The sequence below is a fragment of the Sesamum indicum genome, linkage group LG8, assembly GCF_000512975.1.
Source record: "Sesamum indicum cultivar Zhongzhi No. 13 linkage group LG8, S_indicum_v1.0, whole genome shotgun sequence".
Lineage (NCBI taxonomy): Eukaryota > Viridiplantae > Streptophyta > Magnoliopsida > Lamiales > Pedaliaceae > Sesamum > Sesamum indicum.
In genome coordinates this window covers 11983833-11999227 of record NC_026152.1, presented here as the reverse complement: position 1 = coordinate 11999227, position 15395 = coordinate 11983833, and the positions used below count along the sequence as shown (strand labels likewise).

The 15395-nt window shown below is 36.8% G+C and overlaps 3 protein-coding genes across 8 annotated transcripts in view; 1 reads left to right on the top strand and 2 right to left on the bottom strand.

The window, feature by feature from the left end:
* Nucleotides 1–3717, top strand: part of LOC105168330 (protein-tyrosine-phosphatase MKP1) — a 5648-nt gene extending 1931 nt beyond the window's left edge. For 2 of the 3 annotated variants that reach the window (XM_011088376.2, XM_020696200.1), the window contains exons 2-3: nucleotides 1–1442; nucleotides 3293–3717. The exon at nucleotides 1–1442 is cut by the window's left edge and continues 1102 nt beyond it. In XM_011088376.2, the coding sequence (XP_011086678.1) occupies nucleotides 1–1442; nucleotides 3293–3382 (1532 nt within the window). In that variant the 3' untranslated portion in view covers nucleotides 3383–3717. Of the gene's footprint in view, nucleotides 1443–3292 lie in introns of those variants that run through there. The other variant, XM_011088377.2, reaches the window with a different exon arrangement.
* On the bottom strand, nucleotides 4112–12077 carry LOC105168328 (coilin). 4 transcript variants are annotated; one of them, XM_011088373.2, is made up of 16 exons: nucleotides 11660–12077; nucleotides 10675–10739; nucleotides 10285–10569; nucleotides 9929–10144; nucleotides 9754–9820; nucleotides 9141–9242; nucleotides 8994–9059; nucleotides 8860–8925; nucleotides 8420–8780; nucleotides 7930–7961; nucleotides 5771–5968; nucleotides 5442–5513; nucleotides 5206–5352; nucleotides 4912–5077; nucleotides 4778–4816; nucleotides 4112–4703 (listed from the first exon to the last, which is right to left on the bottom strand). In XM_011088373.2, exons 1-16 carry the CDS (start codon nucleotides 11852–11854, stop codon nucleotides 4294–4296), a joined length of 2487 nt encoding a protein of 828 aa, XP_011086675.1. In that variant the 5' UTR covers nucleotides 11855–12077; the 3' UTR covers nucleotides 4112–4293. The 4 variants fall into 4 exon arrangements, with proteins under 4 accessions (XP_011086675.1, XP_011086677.1, XP_011086674.1 ...); XM_011088375.2 differs by having other exon boundaries at nucleotides 4112–4691; XM_011088372.2 differs by having other exon boundaries at nucleotides 4778–4825; nucleotides 11660–12076.
* LOC105168327 lies at nucleotides 13173–15395 on the bottom strand (the record flags this gene model as incomplete). Its single annotated transcript, XM_011088371.2, is given in 2 exon segments — nucleotides 13173–13430; nucleotides 15099–15395. Coding segments are annotated over 2 exon segments (307 nt in total), but the record flags the coding sequence as incomplete, so codon positions are not given.

Sequence of the window (15395 nt, the reverse complement as noted above, 5' to 3'; positions counted from 1 at the left end):
TCTGTCAAGTGAACTCTGAAGAGGGGAAGAGCTCATTGGCAGTGTCTGACTTGGTCCGGGCTGCTGTTCATCCATGTCCCGATCAAAGGAAGCTCGCTGAGTATGATTTAGATTTTGAAATTTTTCACAGAGCACTTTCTGGCGGGGTTGTACCGCCTTTTCCACTCCCAGGAGAAGGATCTGAGACATGCCTTCCTGCTAGAGAGAATGGTTGGAATAGATTAAGGAGAAAATTTGCCGATGGTATTGTGAAAGAATTTATCACCTCTTCCAAATTGAGCTCCAGTGCCTCGCAGATACGTGATGGACTGGAGAAAATGGATACTTGTAAAGAAGGGGACAACTTTATATCATCTGCTAATCTTTCAACGCCTTCAAGTGACCAGTGCGATTCACCTGATTCACTTGCTTCGTATCTAACCAGCAGCCCAGGTCGGACTAAAAATAACTTTGAAGAAGTGGGATATCCGGCTTCACTTTCTGAAGCTTCTCTATCACGGTCACCATCATTCAGTTTGGTGGATTCTTTTCCTTCTTGTCTTGGAAATAAACCAAAGTCCAATTCGACGTCGCCGTCACTCTCACCTTCAACCTCTGATTACTCAAGTTCATTTACCTTCTCACCTTCATCATCTAACTGGTCTGACTTATCTTTTGTATCGGCTCAGCCATCACCTTATGGTCTTGAATTAGGTGATATTGATCCTGGGAAGAGTGGTCTTCTAGACGATAGTGTCAGTTCTGCATATGAAAGTACACATTTACTTGATAATGAGATTTCACCTCCAGCAGAAGATGCAATTTCTGCTGATCTCTCTTCAAAAGTGGGTTGGTGTTCTACCTCTGGAGAAACTTCACCATCCCCTATGGAGCATAGGGGGAGCAATATTCCTCATCAGATGAGCTTGCTTCCCACTGATGAAGCATCTCGGATTTCAGAAAAATTGACAAGATACTTGGAAGGTGGTATGATGAGGGCTGCTGAATGCAACAACTTCAGATGTGAGGTTACTCTTGAGATGGATGGGGAAGAGCCACTTTCAGTTCCTAATAGCTATTTGGCTGCTGGTGGAGTTTTAAGCAGAGTACAAGACGAAAATAAGTATGGCATCTTTCATCTTGCATCAGATGATATGACAAATAAAGTAACTGACACAACTAACTTAGTATTCTACCAGTGGCCTTCTATGCATAAAATAGACATGCATGGCTGCGTACTGGATTCTAGATCCGTATATATTATACGTATGCCGGCAGTAAGTTTTGGCACAAAAACTGCTGATGTTTTATATGTATGGATAGGGCGTAATGTGTCAGCAAAGAGCAGTTGTAGGCAGTTGATCAGGAATGGTAGCAATTGTGAAGATAGACATGCCGATATGGAGGCAATTAATCGGGATCTTCTCGTCAAGAAGGGTTTTAGCATGGATGCTGAAATTAAGGTACTTAGTCCTCTTCCACTGAGACAATGTCATTATACTTCATTTTGTGCTTATTAATTAAAAAGAACCTGTAGTTTCATAATTCTTTTTGCCTGATTTGTCCATGATTTAATTTATCTTCTGAAAATTAATCTTTTTGCGTGTAAAAAATGTAAAGAGTGTGTCATTCGTTTTGGTTCTTGTAAGAAGTTAAAGGTCCATAATTTTTGGAACAAATATGTCTTTTATAATAGTTACATGCCTAAAGAGTTCAGAAACTGAAATTGAACTCCATATCCATACTAAATAATGTAGATGCATCATGATTGATGTCAGAATGTATGGTGCACTTCAGATAAAGATCACTCATCATGATGCTACAGTTATATATTTTACTATAAAACCTACAATTTTGTGGGAATAGCATTTGCAATTGGGACTCCAACTGCCTGGTATTGACATTTTGGGTTTTGTATGACTTCTTAAATTAAGGGCAGGAAACCTATTACTAAATCAAGGAGGTTCAACTTTTGAATTGAGGAACCATAATCATAATTCACCATGAGTTTCAGACAAACTAACTCCTTTAATATATCAACTTTCATTGATGCGTGTGTATGAATGTATATCAGGGACATTTATAAAATAGACCTGGAGTAATAAGTTATGATAATATATGTTTGTGTACATATTTATATGAATAAAAATATTTTGTTTAAAACACTGTAAGTGAGTTCATGGATGTATTTAACACACAAACATATAAATCAAGTGATGTCCTTTCTTATTATGTTTACTGATATGTTCGTTGTTTTGTATATACAAATTAAAAGAGAAAAGGGATTTTTTTTTCTCTCTCTCCCCTTTTATTTGAATCCTAATACTGGTCAAATCAGGTTACAAATATTTCTGAGTAACAGATATGATGTAGTAAGATAGTGTCAATTCTAGTAGATAATTTGAGTTAAATGTCTGGCGTTTCTTCAGATTTCCCTGTCTTGTTGATCGAACAGTTCCATTATACCATAAAACTGACACTCTATGGAGCTTCAGCGACTTACACAAACTGGAAGAAAATGACAATTACAAATTCAAAGTTAGTAGTTACGTCATAGATTTTCACCGTGGGTTGGAGATGAAATTGTTCCAGGTCGAAAATGATAAGCACCTTATAGACATAAACAACTCCATAGCAAATAGTAGGACCTTTAATTTGTAGATAGCTATGTAGGTCAAGATAGATATAGCTGACGAAGCTAAGTGGAAGTGAAAACCTAAGATTGTTTCCTTGAAGTGCCAATTAAACAACTTAACAATCTATCATTTGAAGGTCTAATTTTGGCAAAATCTGTTTGACCTTTTCTCTACTGAAATCTGATTGCTGAATAAATTCTGGTCAACTTCACAATAGGGTATTACTGGACTCTCAAATGTTTCCTTCTTGTTTGTTTGCCCGCTCCATTGACTTGAATGCATTTGAAGGAGAAAAAGAAACTTCCATTTTACTTCAGGCAAAAAGTTCTCTATGTTACCGTGCTGCAAGCATATTTGCTGGTGATTTTTGTAATCTTGGTAGTTAGATATCTGGTGGTCAACCAGAATCCCTAACTGCTAACCTCTCCGGACATACAAGCCATACTAAATTGTCCTCTTGCTGAATCTAGAAATCTTCTAAAGCTCCTTTTGATGTCTTGAGAACACTTTTTAGCTGTAACTGTGTAACATCTTTACTTGTAGAATGGACCATTAGATACGTATTTAGAACATGTTAAATCCTCACTCTAAGTTTCAGCCAAAAATGTGATGAAATGCATTTCATCTTGTGTTATCAATAGCTAAATTCTTGAGTTTGCAATTTTATGTCATTCCAGATAGTCAAGGAAGGAGAGGAACCAGCACTGCTCCTCAAGCATCTGGCTCGCAACAAATCAGGCAAGGATTTGGAGAACCGGGTTAAATAAATTTTCTGATGATACAGATAGTGAGGATTTTTTTTAATTTTTGAACCTGTGGCCGCAGCTCTAAATGAGTTGCATTGGCATCCCAAAGCGAGCCGAGTTCCTGGTTCTGCTTGTGAGATGTAAGCAGAAAGATCCCATTTTTAATTGTAGTACAGAATGTACAGGGAATAAGTTTCTGAATGTTTAAGGTAGGATTTACATTGAAGAATCTATCGCAATAAGTTCTCACATTGTAATCTTGTTAATCGGTTATTTATCTATCTTTCTAGCCTACATAGGTTGCTTCTTTTAAGTTATACGAATGCATAGAGCGTAAGTCAAGCATTCTTCGCCTCCACGAGTTCCTTTTTTCTCTTAAGTGTTGTACCTTCTCTCTTTCTTGCTCCAGCTGTTATAGTTTCCTGCTTTGTTAACCACTGACACCAGGTACGCATTGTGCTGGAGATATTAACAATATGGTATTTTTCTCCACGTGGGTCTCGCTTCTTTTACACGGGAACTCTGGGCATGATCTGTATTTACTAACCAACCTACTGTGTGTTTATCAAATGAGGAAACATGTGCAGAAACTAAAGAAAATTCCAAGGTTCAAACTCTGATCAGTGTTTATATGGAGTCACTTTGCTTTCTTCCTCTTCAACAAAAAGGCAAGAATAAGAAATTTTGGTAAAGAAAATGCTTGCCAACTTGAAATTTAGCACTGTGAGATTGCCAAAATGACAAATTAGCTTCCCAGGTAACGCATTATTTGAACTAAGCACATCTCATGAAGATCTCCATGGTCATTTACAAAAAAAGCTTAAGGATGTAGTATTTTACATAGGCAATGGGAAGCAAAAGCAAGAAAGAGGTTTTTGACACGGAACACAAAGTCAAACAGAAGGAGATGCTTGAGTAGGCTCGTTCCCCTCTCATATATCCTTTCTCGACCTCAGAATAGCCACTGTTGGGCCAAGTGCGCTGCCTCTTAGAGCCTTGTATGACCATGATTTACCCCCCGAACTTTGCTTGCCCCAACTATTGTCCTGCGGTGGTTGTATCTTCTGGGCATTCTTCCCAGAAGCACTTACAGGCGATGGTTGTACCTTCTCGACATTCTTGCCCCAGCTATTGTCCTGTGGTGGTTGTACCTTCTGGGCACTCTTCCCCCAACCACTTTCAGGCGATTGTTGTACCTTCTTGGCATTCTTGCCCCAACTATTCTCCTGTGAAGGTTGTACCTTCTTGGGAGTCGTGCCCCATCCCTTCTCCTTAGAAAGTTCTTCCTTCTTAGCATTTAGAGTTTCACTGATTTGGTCCCAGATGTTCACTGCACCAAGTTCTATAAAAATGTTGATTGGTTTCAGGTCCTCCAAACAAATATAAGAAAACTATATAATGACAATCAGTAAGTACCTGAAGAAGGGGGCTCTGTTTCTTTACCCTGGTTCAATTCTGTTGTATCTACGAATGGAATATCATCAGAATGGATGACATTGATAATTTTAGCCTACAGGGTTCAAAGTATTGAAGTTAACATAGGCATATACCTGGGCTGGGTATATCTATTTGTTGGCCGTTGCTGCTAGGCAACACTGCTTTTGGAGCGTTTTTATTGCCTGCAGAACCTTCACTCACTTGACTGAGTGCTTCATTTCGTGATGCCGAATTCCCAACGTTTAAGATACGGACATCAATAAGCGATGAAAAATCAATCTGCACAGGATGGATGGTAGCAAATACAATCAAGCAGCTGCAACCATACGTAAGTTATGATTTCTTTACCTACATTTCCATATAGGAGATAGTAGAAAGACCGAATACTCTCCATCTACACTGTTTACCTCCAATGACCCATCTTCTTTGTAAAGGGAGCTATCGGGTTGTGCAACTTCATCCTCATCACCACTCTTCGAACGAATTGGATACTGTGGTACTGGCACCAGCATTGTTTGATTTGATTCAGAGTTATACCAGGACACTTTTCCAACCTTAAGTCAAAAGAAGATGATGTCAACCCATTAATGTTGTCGGATAGTAAGGATAATTCACTTCATATCCAACTCTAATTGACTCATACTCGATAAGCAGAAAGCTCAGGGGTCCAGGAGGATGATAATTCCAGAACACGATATGCAATGAGATCTCCTTCCTGCAAAGTGACCAGAAATATTGGTCAGTCAGAGATGTTTGTTACTTACTGGAAAATGCACTAAGAAGCTCCAAGTGTCAGTCCTACTGCTGGAGGTCGCCATTTCAGGGGGAAGAGTTAAGGAGTGAGGAGGGGGATATGAACTGCTGAAGGATCTTGTAAGAATCTAATAGGCCCTCATAATATAGAGAAATTTTAAATGTGCATGCCACCAAATCATAATTGTTCATCATTGGGGGAAGAGAGCAAAGAACTACCTTAGGGATGCTAGGAAGGGGTGGGAGCTTATCAAAGTCAACTCCTTCACCCGGTTGTGCCTCTTCTTCGTTGCTCAATATTTCAGTGTACTCTTTGTTTGAAATTTGAATATCATTTCGTGGAGTGAAAGAACGATTTTCCTTCCCCCATTTTTGGCCTTTCTTCTTACTAGTAATTCCATTCCAGTGGAAGCTTTCCTGATGGAAAATCCAAAGGTTCATTGTTAAGAGGAAATACAGAACAATTGGAATGACAAACATCCATAGAAAATGTAAAGAAGAAAACCAAGGAGAGAACTCCTTAGAACAGTGCATTTCCACCCATATCTATACTATTATACAAGCAAGAAAGTTGCTTGAAACTTGTGTTACCATCCAAAGTACCCCCATTTAATTTTAATTCCTAGGGACAATAAGATAATATTGGCACTGATCATGCAAAAAAAAACTAAACTTGAGCAAATTAGACTGAAATTAGAAATAACATGAGATGATAAGATTAATACAAGATATATGTGGTTGAGAATCATATCCAAATAAGCATAATACAAGATCATAAGCTCATTCTATTGTTAGTATTTTATTGCTTAAAAGAAACGAAGAAAGATGGGATCAACAACCAAAACTACAGTTGGGAGAATATAAGAAAGAAACAACCATAATGTTTGGTTTCAATTTTGCTTCATCTTCGAGATAGGCCAAAACATGGACAATGTTTGTCTTGATTTGTTTTGAAAGTTTTGGTGGTGTTTTTGAGATGTTTTGAAACAATGCCTCGTTTGTTTTTTGTCAAAATAAGTCTACACTAATTATAGGCCCTACAAATAAAAAAATTATATACATACTCATACATATATATAAATACATATAAAAGAGACATGATTTGATAATGAACAGTAGTTTTTGTCTCCTACTAAACAACATCAAACATATCATATTTATTTTATATTATCTCCAAAAATAAATCCAAACATATGCACTATCTCTAACACATACTTATTTATCTTTATTTTTCTCTCTATCTCCACAAAACACATCAAAACAAGTTAAAAATGAAACCAAACATAGTGAACGGTTTTATTGTGATCTCAAGTCTTAGACTGATTTGAAAATAAAATGGATGAAACCAAATAAGAAGAAAATATCTCAAGTTTCAGAGGTTAAGCCCAACCAAAGGACGTACTAACGCAATCATGAACTTGATAATTGCGAGTACAAATTCACCCACTTAAATAATTAACTGAGATTGGAATGTTCAACAGCCTTACTTAACAGAATTGTGTAGATTGCTATTCTTTTAAAAAAAAATTAAAGCCTGATATTTCAAACATTTATAAAATTAAACTTGTAACTCATGCAATAAATTTCGCGAGATCATATCTTTTATCAAGCATATCCATTTCAAATGATTCATCTGTAGTATTTATTAAGTTTCAAGGCCTTAGAGTAGCTACTTTGGTAGATAAAGTGTAGATTTCCTAAAGTGCCCATACTTTACTTATTTTTTCCATAAATGGCAATTTTTTCTATTAATAATTTTCTATTCATATACATTAAAATTAATTTATTTTATCAATATTGATTAATTATTCAACCTTTTCTTATTCAATTAAATAATTACAATAAAAATTTAAGTTATGCACGCACATCAAGTGTGCTCCGACTGTTTATGAGAGAGAGAACCAATAATCAGACAGCCTTGAGTTGAGCTTCACTGCCCGAATCTTCTCCTTCCGTAGAAGGTCTCCAATTTTGTTAACAACTACATTCCATGCTAAAAGTAAAAAATCAAAGACACAAATATTCTCATATAACCACTCATTTCAAACCTAATGAATCCAATTACTAGTGGGAAAGAATGGGTGAACCTCAAAATAGTTAAAATCAGCATATTTGACAGCTTAATACTAGGGCCAAAATTATGTTTCAGAAAAAATTATTTTCCCATTCACAGATATCCGGTATCTTGCATACCCCTGTATGACCCCAGGCAGGGCTAAATAAAACCAAAAGGGTGGCTGCAACAAGTCTCTCAACTAACTATTACACTAAAGTCAAAACAAGTGAATTGCATGAAAATGATCCTTTCTCAAAAAGGGATGCAAAAGAATGTAAAAATATTGGTGTGAGCAACATCTAAATAGACACAATGAACATACCGAAGGTACGTCAATTTCTCGATCAGATTGTTCTGCATCAACCAAAAAAATTCACAAGTCAGAATTCTGCAAGAACGCATGGATGAATCATGCAAATGAAAGGGAGCACCAAATTTTTAAGGATGTCGATGCATGAATAGGGCATAGATTAAAACGCAGTCTACAGTTAAATGGGCCTCTGAACAAGGAGAAACATGAAAATCTATTCACTATGTGACTCTAATAAGAGAACCAAGCGGCTAAAATAAGAGAAACCAAGCGGCTAATAAGGGAAACCAAGCAGCAAATAAGAGAAGGTAACTTGAAAATAATGTCCTCCTAGGAACAAGATCAAAAGGCCAGCAAAATATTGTTCAAACAAAATCAATAAGAATAACTAGTGAATCAAAATTTTGTCAATGGCTTAATCAGATGAAAAAGATTCAGATTTAATTACAAGAGTCACTATTTCAGATAAGAGAGACAAAAAAAATATAAATGGAAAGTAGACCTTTCCCCAAAGGCTCAAAGCGGATGTGTCCTGGCCTTATTACAATGGGAACAACTTCATTCTCCTCATCACTTTCTTGATTTGTTAGCTCAGATGCATCATAGTTTTGACTGGGATGTTCTTGTACACCATTATCTTTTTGACTTGGTGGTTTATGCACATCACCTGGTTTTTCATTTGGCTGTTTATGACCATCACCATTTTGAGTTGGCTGCGCATGTTCGTCAGTACTTTGATTTTGCTGCTCATGCACGTCACCATTTTGATTTGGATGTTTATGGAAATATTTTTTTTGATTTTGTTTGTCACGTTTTTTCCCCTTAACAAACCAATTGGTTTGAGGAGAGTGCTTCCAGTGTAGCTGTATATTTGAGAACTTATGTCAATATCAGTAAGAATCAAGGATGAAGAGGCATCTCTAAGAAAATAAGATAACTTACAAGTCCTTTTGGTTGGCCATCCACTTCATTACTTTCAGCAGCAGCTTGGTTTCTTTTCCACTTTTGCTGTAAAGATTGCGGACTCAGTTTTATTTGAATAGTGATAGGGATTAAGAAAGAGTATGATCACTAACCAGCCCTTTCAATTGACCATCCACCTTGTTTCTCTCAGCTTTAGCTCTGTCCTCTTTCCAATTCCGCTGCAAAATTATGTTGTCAGAGTCTCACAAACTTTAGGTTATTGGTGTTAAAGGAGTATCATATAAGTATTGATAACTTACAAGACCCTCTGATTCGCAGGTAGCGTTTTGCTTCTGAATTTTTGCCATCTCCCGCAACCAACGCCTTTTGGCATACTTCCGCCTCGCACTTCTGCTTGGAGTCTGTAAATGAAAAGGGTCAATATCACATGGGTTTCAGGAGGATTTAAGGAAAAGATATCAGGAATAGAACAACTAGAATGATCGGTTGAAGTATATGACAACTTGAAATCAAGTAATGCAAATAACAAATACGTATCATGTAAATCATGTGCGCCAAAAGTAGAATCCCAATTATGCGAATTGAGTACTGAGAGCATCTCTTGTTCACAATGACAAAAGGTGAAGTTGAAGAAGATAAAAGATTACTTGATACACATGCTGGTGAAAGCAAACTGGATTTTTGTGAACTTGCAAAGCTTATTATTCAAAACAAACTCCTGAGACTACAGTATTCTTCGTATTTATTCCAAGTATCAAGCTCTTGGCAATAAATACATCTGGAGAGCCAATTAAATTGAAGTGCTAAAGACTTGTGTACTTTCTGCAGCAAAAGCTATTAACAACAAAGTAGAAAAACAGCACACAGCTTACAAACCAACAGATTTTCCATAGATGTTGCAATTGAGATGACCTTTTTAGTTTCTTTAGGGGTCTTCAAACCCTCAGTCTCTTTACCAATCTCTTGAACTTCATCAGTTCTGCAGATATGAGTGCATAATAAAGATTTGACAAGATAAGCAGAAGGGTGGAAACATAAAATAAGTCAATAAAAAGATAACTTGTCGCTTGAATTGGCATTAGCCTACCGCTTCATGTCCGGCACAGACACATGACTCTTGTCACTTGAATTAGCATTTTCAGCATTGTTTTCCATATCATCTTCATCAGAATGATCATTTTTCTCCTTTGTGGAGAGGCATTTTTTTTTGGTAACTTCTCCATCTTGACAAGAGTTCTCAAACTTTTTTTTATGAACATCTTTTGCAACATTTCCAGTTGCCTCGGAACACTGCTTCTTCGTCCTATAGAATAAAAATAAACACAGAGAGAGAGAGAGAGTTTACACATTCCACAGGACATTAGAAGCAGAAAGTGTAAGGAAAACTATACCATGCATGCTGAAGCAAGAATCAAGCAAGGTAAAGGGCAGCGCAATACATACTTAGAGCCTTGAAGTTTCTCTGGTGCTTTTCTTTTTCGATTCTTTGGATCTGCATTTCCACCAGATGGATTTTCCATATCTTCCAGCAGGTCTTCTTCATCATCCTCTTCAAACTCCCCTTCGGGGTCATCACTCTCATAACCACCTTTTTCATTCTCAAACTCCTTGTTGGCTAAAAGCAAGACACCACTATTTACAGGTTGCTTCTCTGCAGCTTCCAATTTCTCAACCTTGTTAGCAGCATCATTTCCCTCTATAGATAAAATGTCTCTTCTCTTCCTGACTCTGACTCCACAAACAAAGGTCAAAATGTCAATCATATCCTTTTCCACATATATGCTCCTAAAAGAGAGAAGCCTATATTTACTGCTACATACCATCTAAACTAACCTGACAATTTCGTTGTCCTTTAATATTCGAGTAGATTCAAAAGGTGGTAAAACAAAGCTGGATATCTGCCAGATAAAATCAACAATAAACATAAATTGAAAATAAAAATTGATTACCTATAAAAACCACAAAGATTCCAAAGTTTCACTGTCCCAGCAATGAGTCTGTTTACTGTTTTACTATTGATCACCAGCATGGCATGGGTAACCAGTCCTGGCAAATTAGGCCAATTCTTTACAGAAATTAGGTTGACATAAGCTTCAGCCTTTTCACTGTGCTTTAGAGGCCAGGAGACTAACCCCAATTCACACAGACACAAAAGAAAAAAATAAATAAAGAGGTCTGAGTAGTTGACTCATCGACCAACAATTTTGAGAGAACAAACAATGGGGCACCACAGCAACATGAAAAACAAATAAAACTTAATTCTTTCAAAAAAGAAAAAAAATTGCAAAACCAGGATCTTAACTGTAACCAAAGCCTACAGATCAAAGGAACTTTAGAGTGTGTATGGATTTCAGGATTTCAGGACTAAGAACTCCTCTCCAAAGAAGCAAATCCGTCGCACCAGTTCAAAAATGACAATATACTTTTAGTCAATAAAAATCCTAGTTCAAACTCTCTTCCTCAAAACCAAATCCTCCATGCAAATACAACCTTATATTCTTTGGTAACTATTCTATCAATGCATGAACTTCTTGCAAGCTGTCAAAGACATACATCTTAGTCGGGAACAAAAGACTATCACCAAAGCCAACATAATAAGAAGCACATTTTCATTGCCAAACGAATCCGTAATACGCAATCAATGAAAGAAAGAAACTTTCGGAAACAAATTTCTAACTATATGGCAGACTGAGATTACATTCTCCGAAGAACAGAACCCAGAACACAATACCAACAAAAGAAGAAAGCGCGCATTACTGTGAAAAATCATGCGTAAAAACCCATAAAACATGGACTCAAAAAAAGTGGGTTCTTCTACCGAGAGGAGGAGGCCATGAGGGCAGGATTGGTGGAGTTGGAAAGCGTGGAGCAGATGAGAGGCTACGTCGGAAACGGAGGCGTGTTGGTGGGGTTTCAACAGAACCCAGCTGCGACTCAAGCCATCCGATTTCTGGGTTTCGCTCAAAATGTCATCATCTATGAACACCAGTCGAATTCTCTTGCTCTCCTCCATCGACCATGCAGGATCGGATTCCCTCGATTCTGTGTTCTGTTGTATGTGTGTATGCTTTATGGTGGTGAGAGAGAGAGAGAGAGAGACAGACTAAAATTCGGAGTCAGGGAGAGAAAATGGGGTTCTTAAACCCTCGGACAGAGAGACGGAGGGGACAGGTCAAGCTGGACTACCAAAACCCCTTTCCTGTTCCTTAGGCTGTGTTTGGGAAACCAAAGAACTGGGGTAAATTAGGCGAACTTTAATTTTAGTCCGAGTTCAGCACGTTTAATTATCTATTTCCGGATTTTAAAATAATTTCAAATATGACACATTTAGTCCATTTGTGTACTAAATTTTTAAAATAGTTAAAAATTGAGCACATTTAGTCCCATAATCTCGTAGAGGGTAGAACATAAGACTAAATGTAGTCGAGTTTTTTCAATTTTAGAATCTCCAAAAATAGAAGGCTAAGTGTATAAAAATTTTTCAATTTTAGAATCTTTTTAAGAATTTCATAAAGTAAATGACTAAAAGTGTTCGACCCTTATTTTGTGAAATTAAAAATATAATCCTGTCATGAAAATTATTATTCGGAATATGTTAGATTGAACCAAATCAATATATCGCAAATGTGAGACACTTGTTTATATAATTGATCATTTTTCTTTGACTATAAAGTACTATACTTTTCATGTAATTAATTTATATCCATCAAATACTTCTGAGTTAAAATTTGTACAACTTATTCCTGCCACAAAATAAGAATTTACTACAAACACCCCCTTGAATTGCAAGCTTCCCAAGTCCCTAGGTAAATTAATTGAGGTAAAAATCGAGTTTAGGTAGATATCCAGATAACTTGGGAGTTGCATATTAATTTCAAGATAAATTAATTTTACATAATTACCTGTAGGAGTGATCTGATCCACAAAAATTCACAAACACTGAACTGGTAAACACAAGGGCAAAAATGAACTTTCATATGCTTCATGAACAACATATCATCATTTTCTACCAAAAATCCTAATCACTAATTTTAGTTACTAATTAAAGACAAAATTCTTATGCTAATTAACTCATACACGCAACCAGAAAACCACTACAGTTGTCCTTAAAATTTTTGCATGATTTTCAAATATATTTGCTCAAATCAAATTTAAACAAGCTTTAAATGAATCAAACGGAATTAGTCAGAATATTTTTACATTTTAAAAATTCACAACCACATACAATGTGGTATTGTTTCGCTCAGAGTTGCTTCATTAGAATCCTAACCAGACACCAGGGTACAGTTTAAAGACACAGGAAAACATTGTGGGAGATGCCTTCTGTTAGCTTGAAAGACAACAGCAATATGCTATTATTTGATTGTCACAAAACCTTTTGTATGAAAAGTTTTAACTATGCCATGACAATCAACCAAGAAAATTCACTTTCAGAACTTCTAACCATGCCAAATGGAACATTTTAGGAATAAAATAGTCAATCTGTATGTTTAGTTGCGAAGCTCCACCGTTGATGGAAAGTTTATCAACAGGGCAAAAATCCAGAGCAGCTAGCATTCCCCTGGGCTTCGACTGTAGTCTACAGACCCCTGCAAGCAGAGCAACAATTCTACGTCAGTTTAGAAAAGAAGACGTGTTCTAAGATCTACAATGTAACAGAATTCGGAAAATAACAGAAACAGATCTGCAGAGTATTGAAATATAAGAATAGTGAAGTAGAAAGGACAGAGAATAAGCAACATGCCAGTCAATAAAGCACCTAGTTTTTTAACTGTTTTTCAAGAAACTAACTAATACGAACTGTGAGAATGTGTTACCAACAGAACACTATATCAGTTGTAATATTTCCTTATGACTCAATTCAGCTTAACAAAACATTTCTCCGTATATTATCTGAAGTACACCATATGAATCTTCTTTTCCTACTTCTGTTATCAAGATTCATCACCAAACTAAATCATTTCCTTTGTCCTTGGACTATGGAAAAGATAAATAGCAGCAATTGAATATCATGTATCGCCTCTGTATACATACAATCTTATGGCAGAATTCCAAGTCTATAAGAAGACTTCACAGCAATATGGAGGTGAAAACTGTCATGAATTCGCACTTGCCATTCATCAGAAATAAAAGAGGTAAGATAATATTCACCTTCAACCTCTTTACTCCCATGCCTCACACACTTTGCTTTAGGAAAAGAAAGAGCAGTTTTAAGATACACTTGTTTCATGGACTTGGAAGGATACAGCTTCATTAAACCACGCCACAAGACAGAAATCAAGGTAAAAAAATTTAGCACACAAGACGGGTTTGTTGTAACTAATAGGAAAAAGAAGGAAAAGACAGAAAATAAGACCGAGATCGAGAGAAGATGTGATAGCGTCTATTAAATCTTTAATCTTGTCGGAGTGAAGGAAAAACTTTCATCAGTTACAATACAACGTAAAATATCTGGATGATTGTAGCCCCCCCTAGTTGCTTGACAGAGGAGATTGTTCATCATCCATTAGCTGTAGGACACACAACATTCACAAATAATTTCCTTGGTATTTGTGTTCACCATTCATGTCCATTATTTTTTTGTTTCATTTGAAAAAGTGAAAAAGAACATATTTCTTCCGTGTCAACTCCTGATTTTTTGAGCTAATACCAAATATGGGTAGGAATCATGGCAATCAAAGCATTTCTACACACGATTCTAATATCCAACTCAACAACAACAAACCAATAAAATCAACCACAGGGTCTACCCGTCTACGCCTTTGGTCAATCAGCAGTGGAGGTGGCAGAATAATCAATCAAACAGAAAAATATGTAATCCCTCCACATGCCAACAATAATCTAATTTCCCATACTTAGTACTGCCACTACCAATCTAATTTCACCATTCATATGCCAAAATCCTCAACTTTTCAGATGAATATTACAAATAATGTTTCGTTAACTCTACCATAGTGAAGAAAGTTCAATACCTTCCACATAATTCATTATAGTTACATCCTGTAATACTTCAACATTAGCAAAAGAGAACAAAAAGCACACTATATATAAACTCAAGTATCCGCAACACAATGCTGATTGCAAACAAATTTTCTCCATTTTCCACATCAAATACCACGAAGAACAAAAGCCCACAAATTCCACTTCCACATTTCCACCATATTCCCCCAAAAATCAACTAATAACGCGTGCAACATGAGTAATTATGAATCGAAATCAGTTCCCCAACGACAAATCAAGCTTTTCATACACTTTACCTGACTTTCTGAACGAGTATCGCCTTAAGCTTGCGGGCGAGGTCCTGTGAACGAATCTTGCGCTCCAAATTCTTCTTAGCCAAAACGCGCTTCTCGGAATTCTTGATATGGCAGGTCTGCTCGCTCCTTATCATCCTTTCGATTCCGCTCGACTGCATCTTCCTCTGCATTAAAGCCAAGGCCTGATCCAGATTGTTGTTCAGAACCTTCACCCGGATACCCCGCCATTGTTGTAGCTGAGAACTCAGTGAACCTAAAGCCAAGAGGGACGCCGACCCTCGCTTCGCCGCCGCTCGA

Coding starts and splice junctions, on each gene's coding strand:
- LOC105168328 (XM_011088372.2), bottom strand. CDS start 11,854: ATGGAGGAGAGCAAGAGAATTCGACTGGTGTTCATAGATGATGACATT. Junction 10,570..10,674: donor AAGGACAACGAAATTGTCAG/GTTAGTTTAGAT, acceptor TTGTGGAGTCAG/AGTCAGGAAGAGAAGAGACA. Junction 9,060..9,140: donor CCTGCGAATCAGAGGGTCTT/GTAAGTTATCAA, acceptor ATAATTTTGCAG/CGGAATTGGAAAGAGGACAG.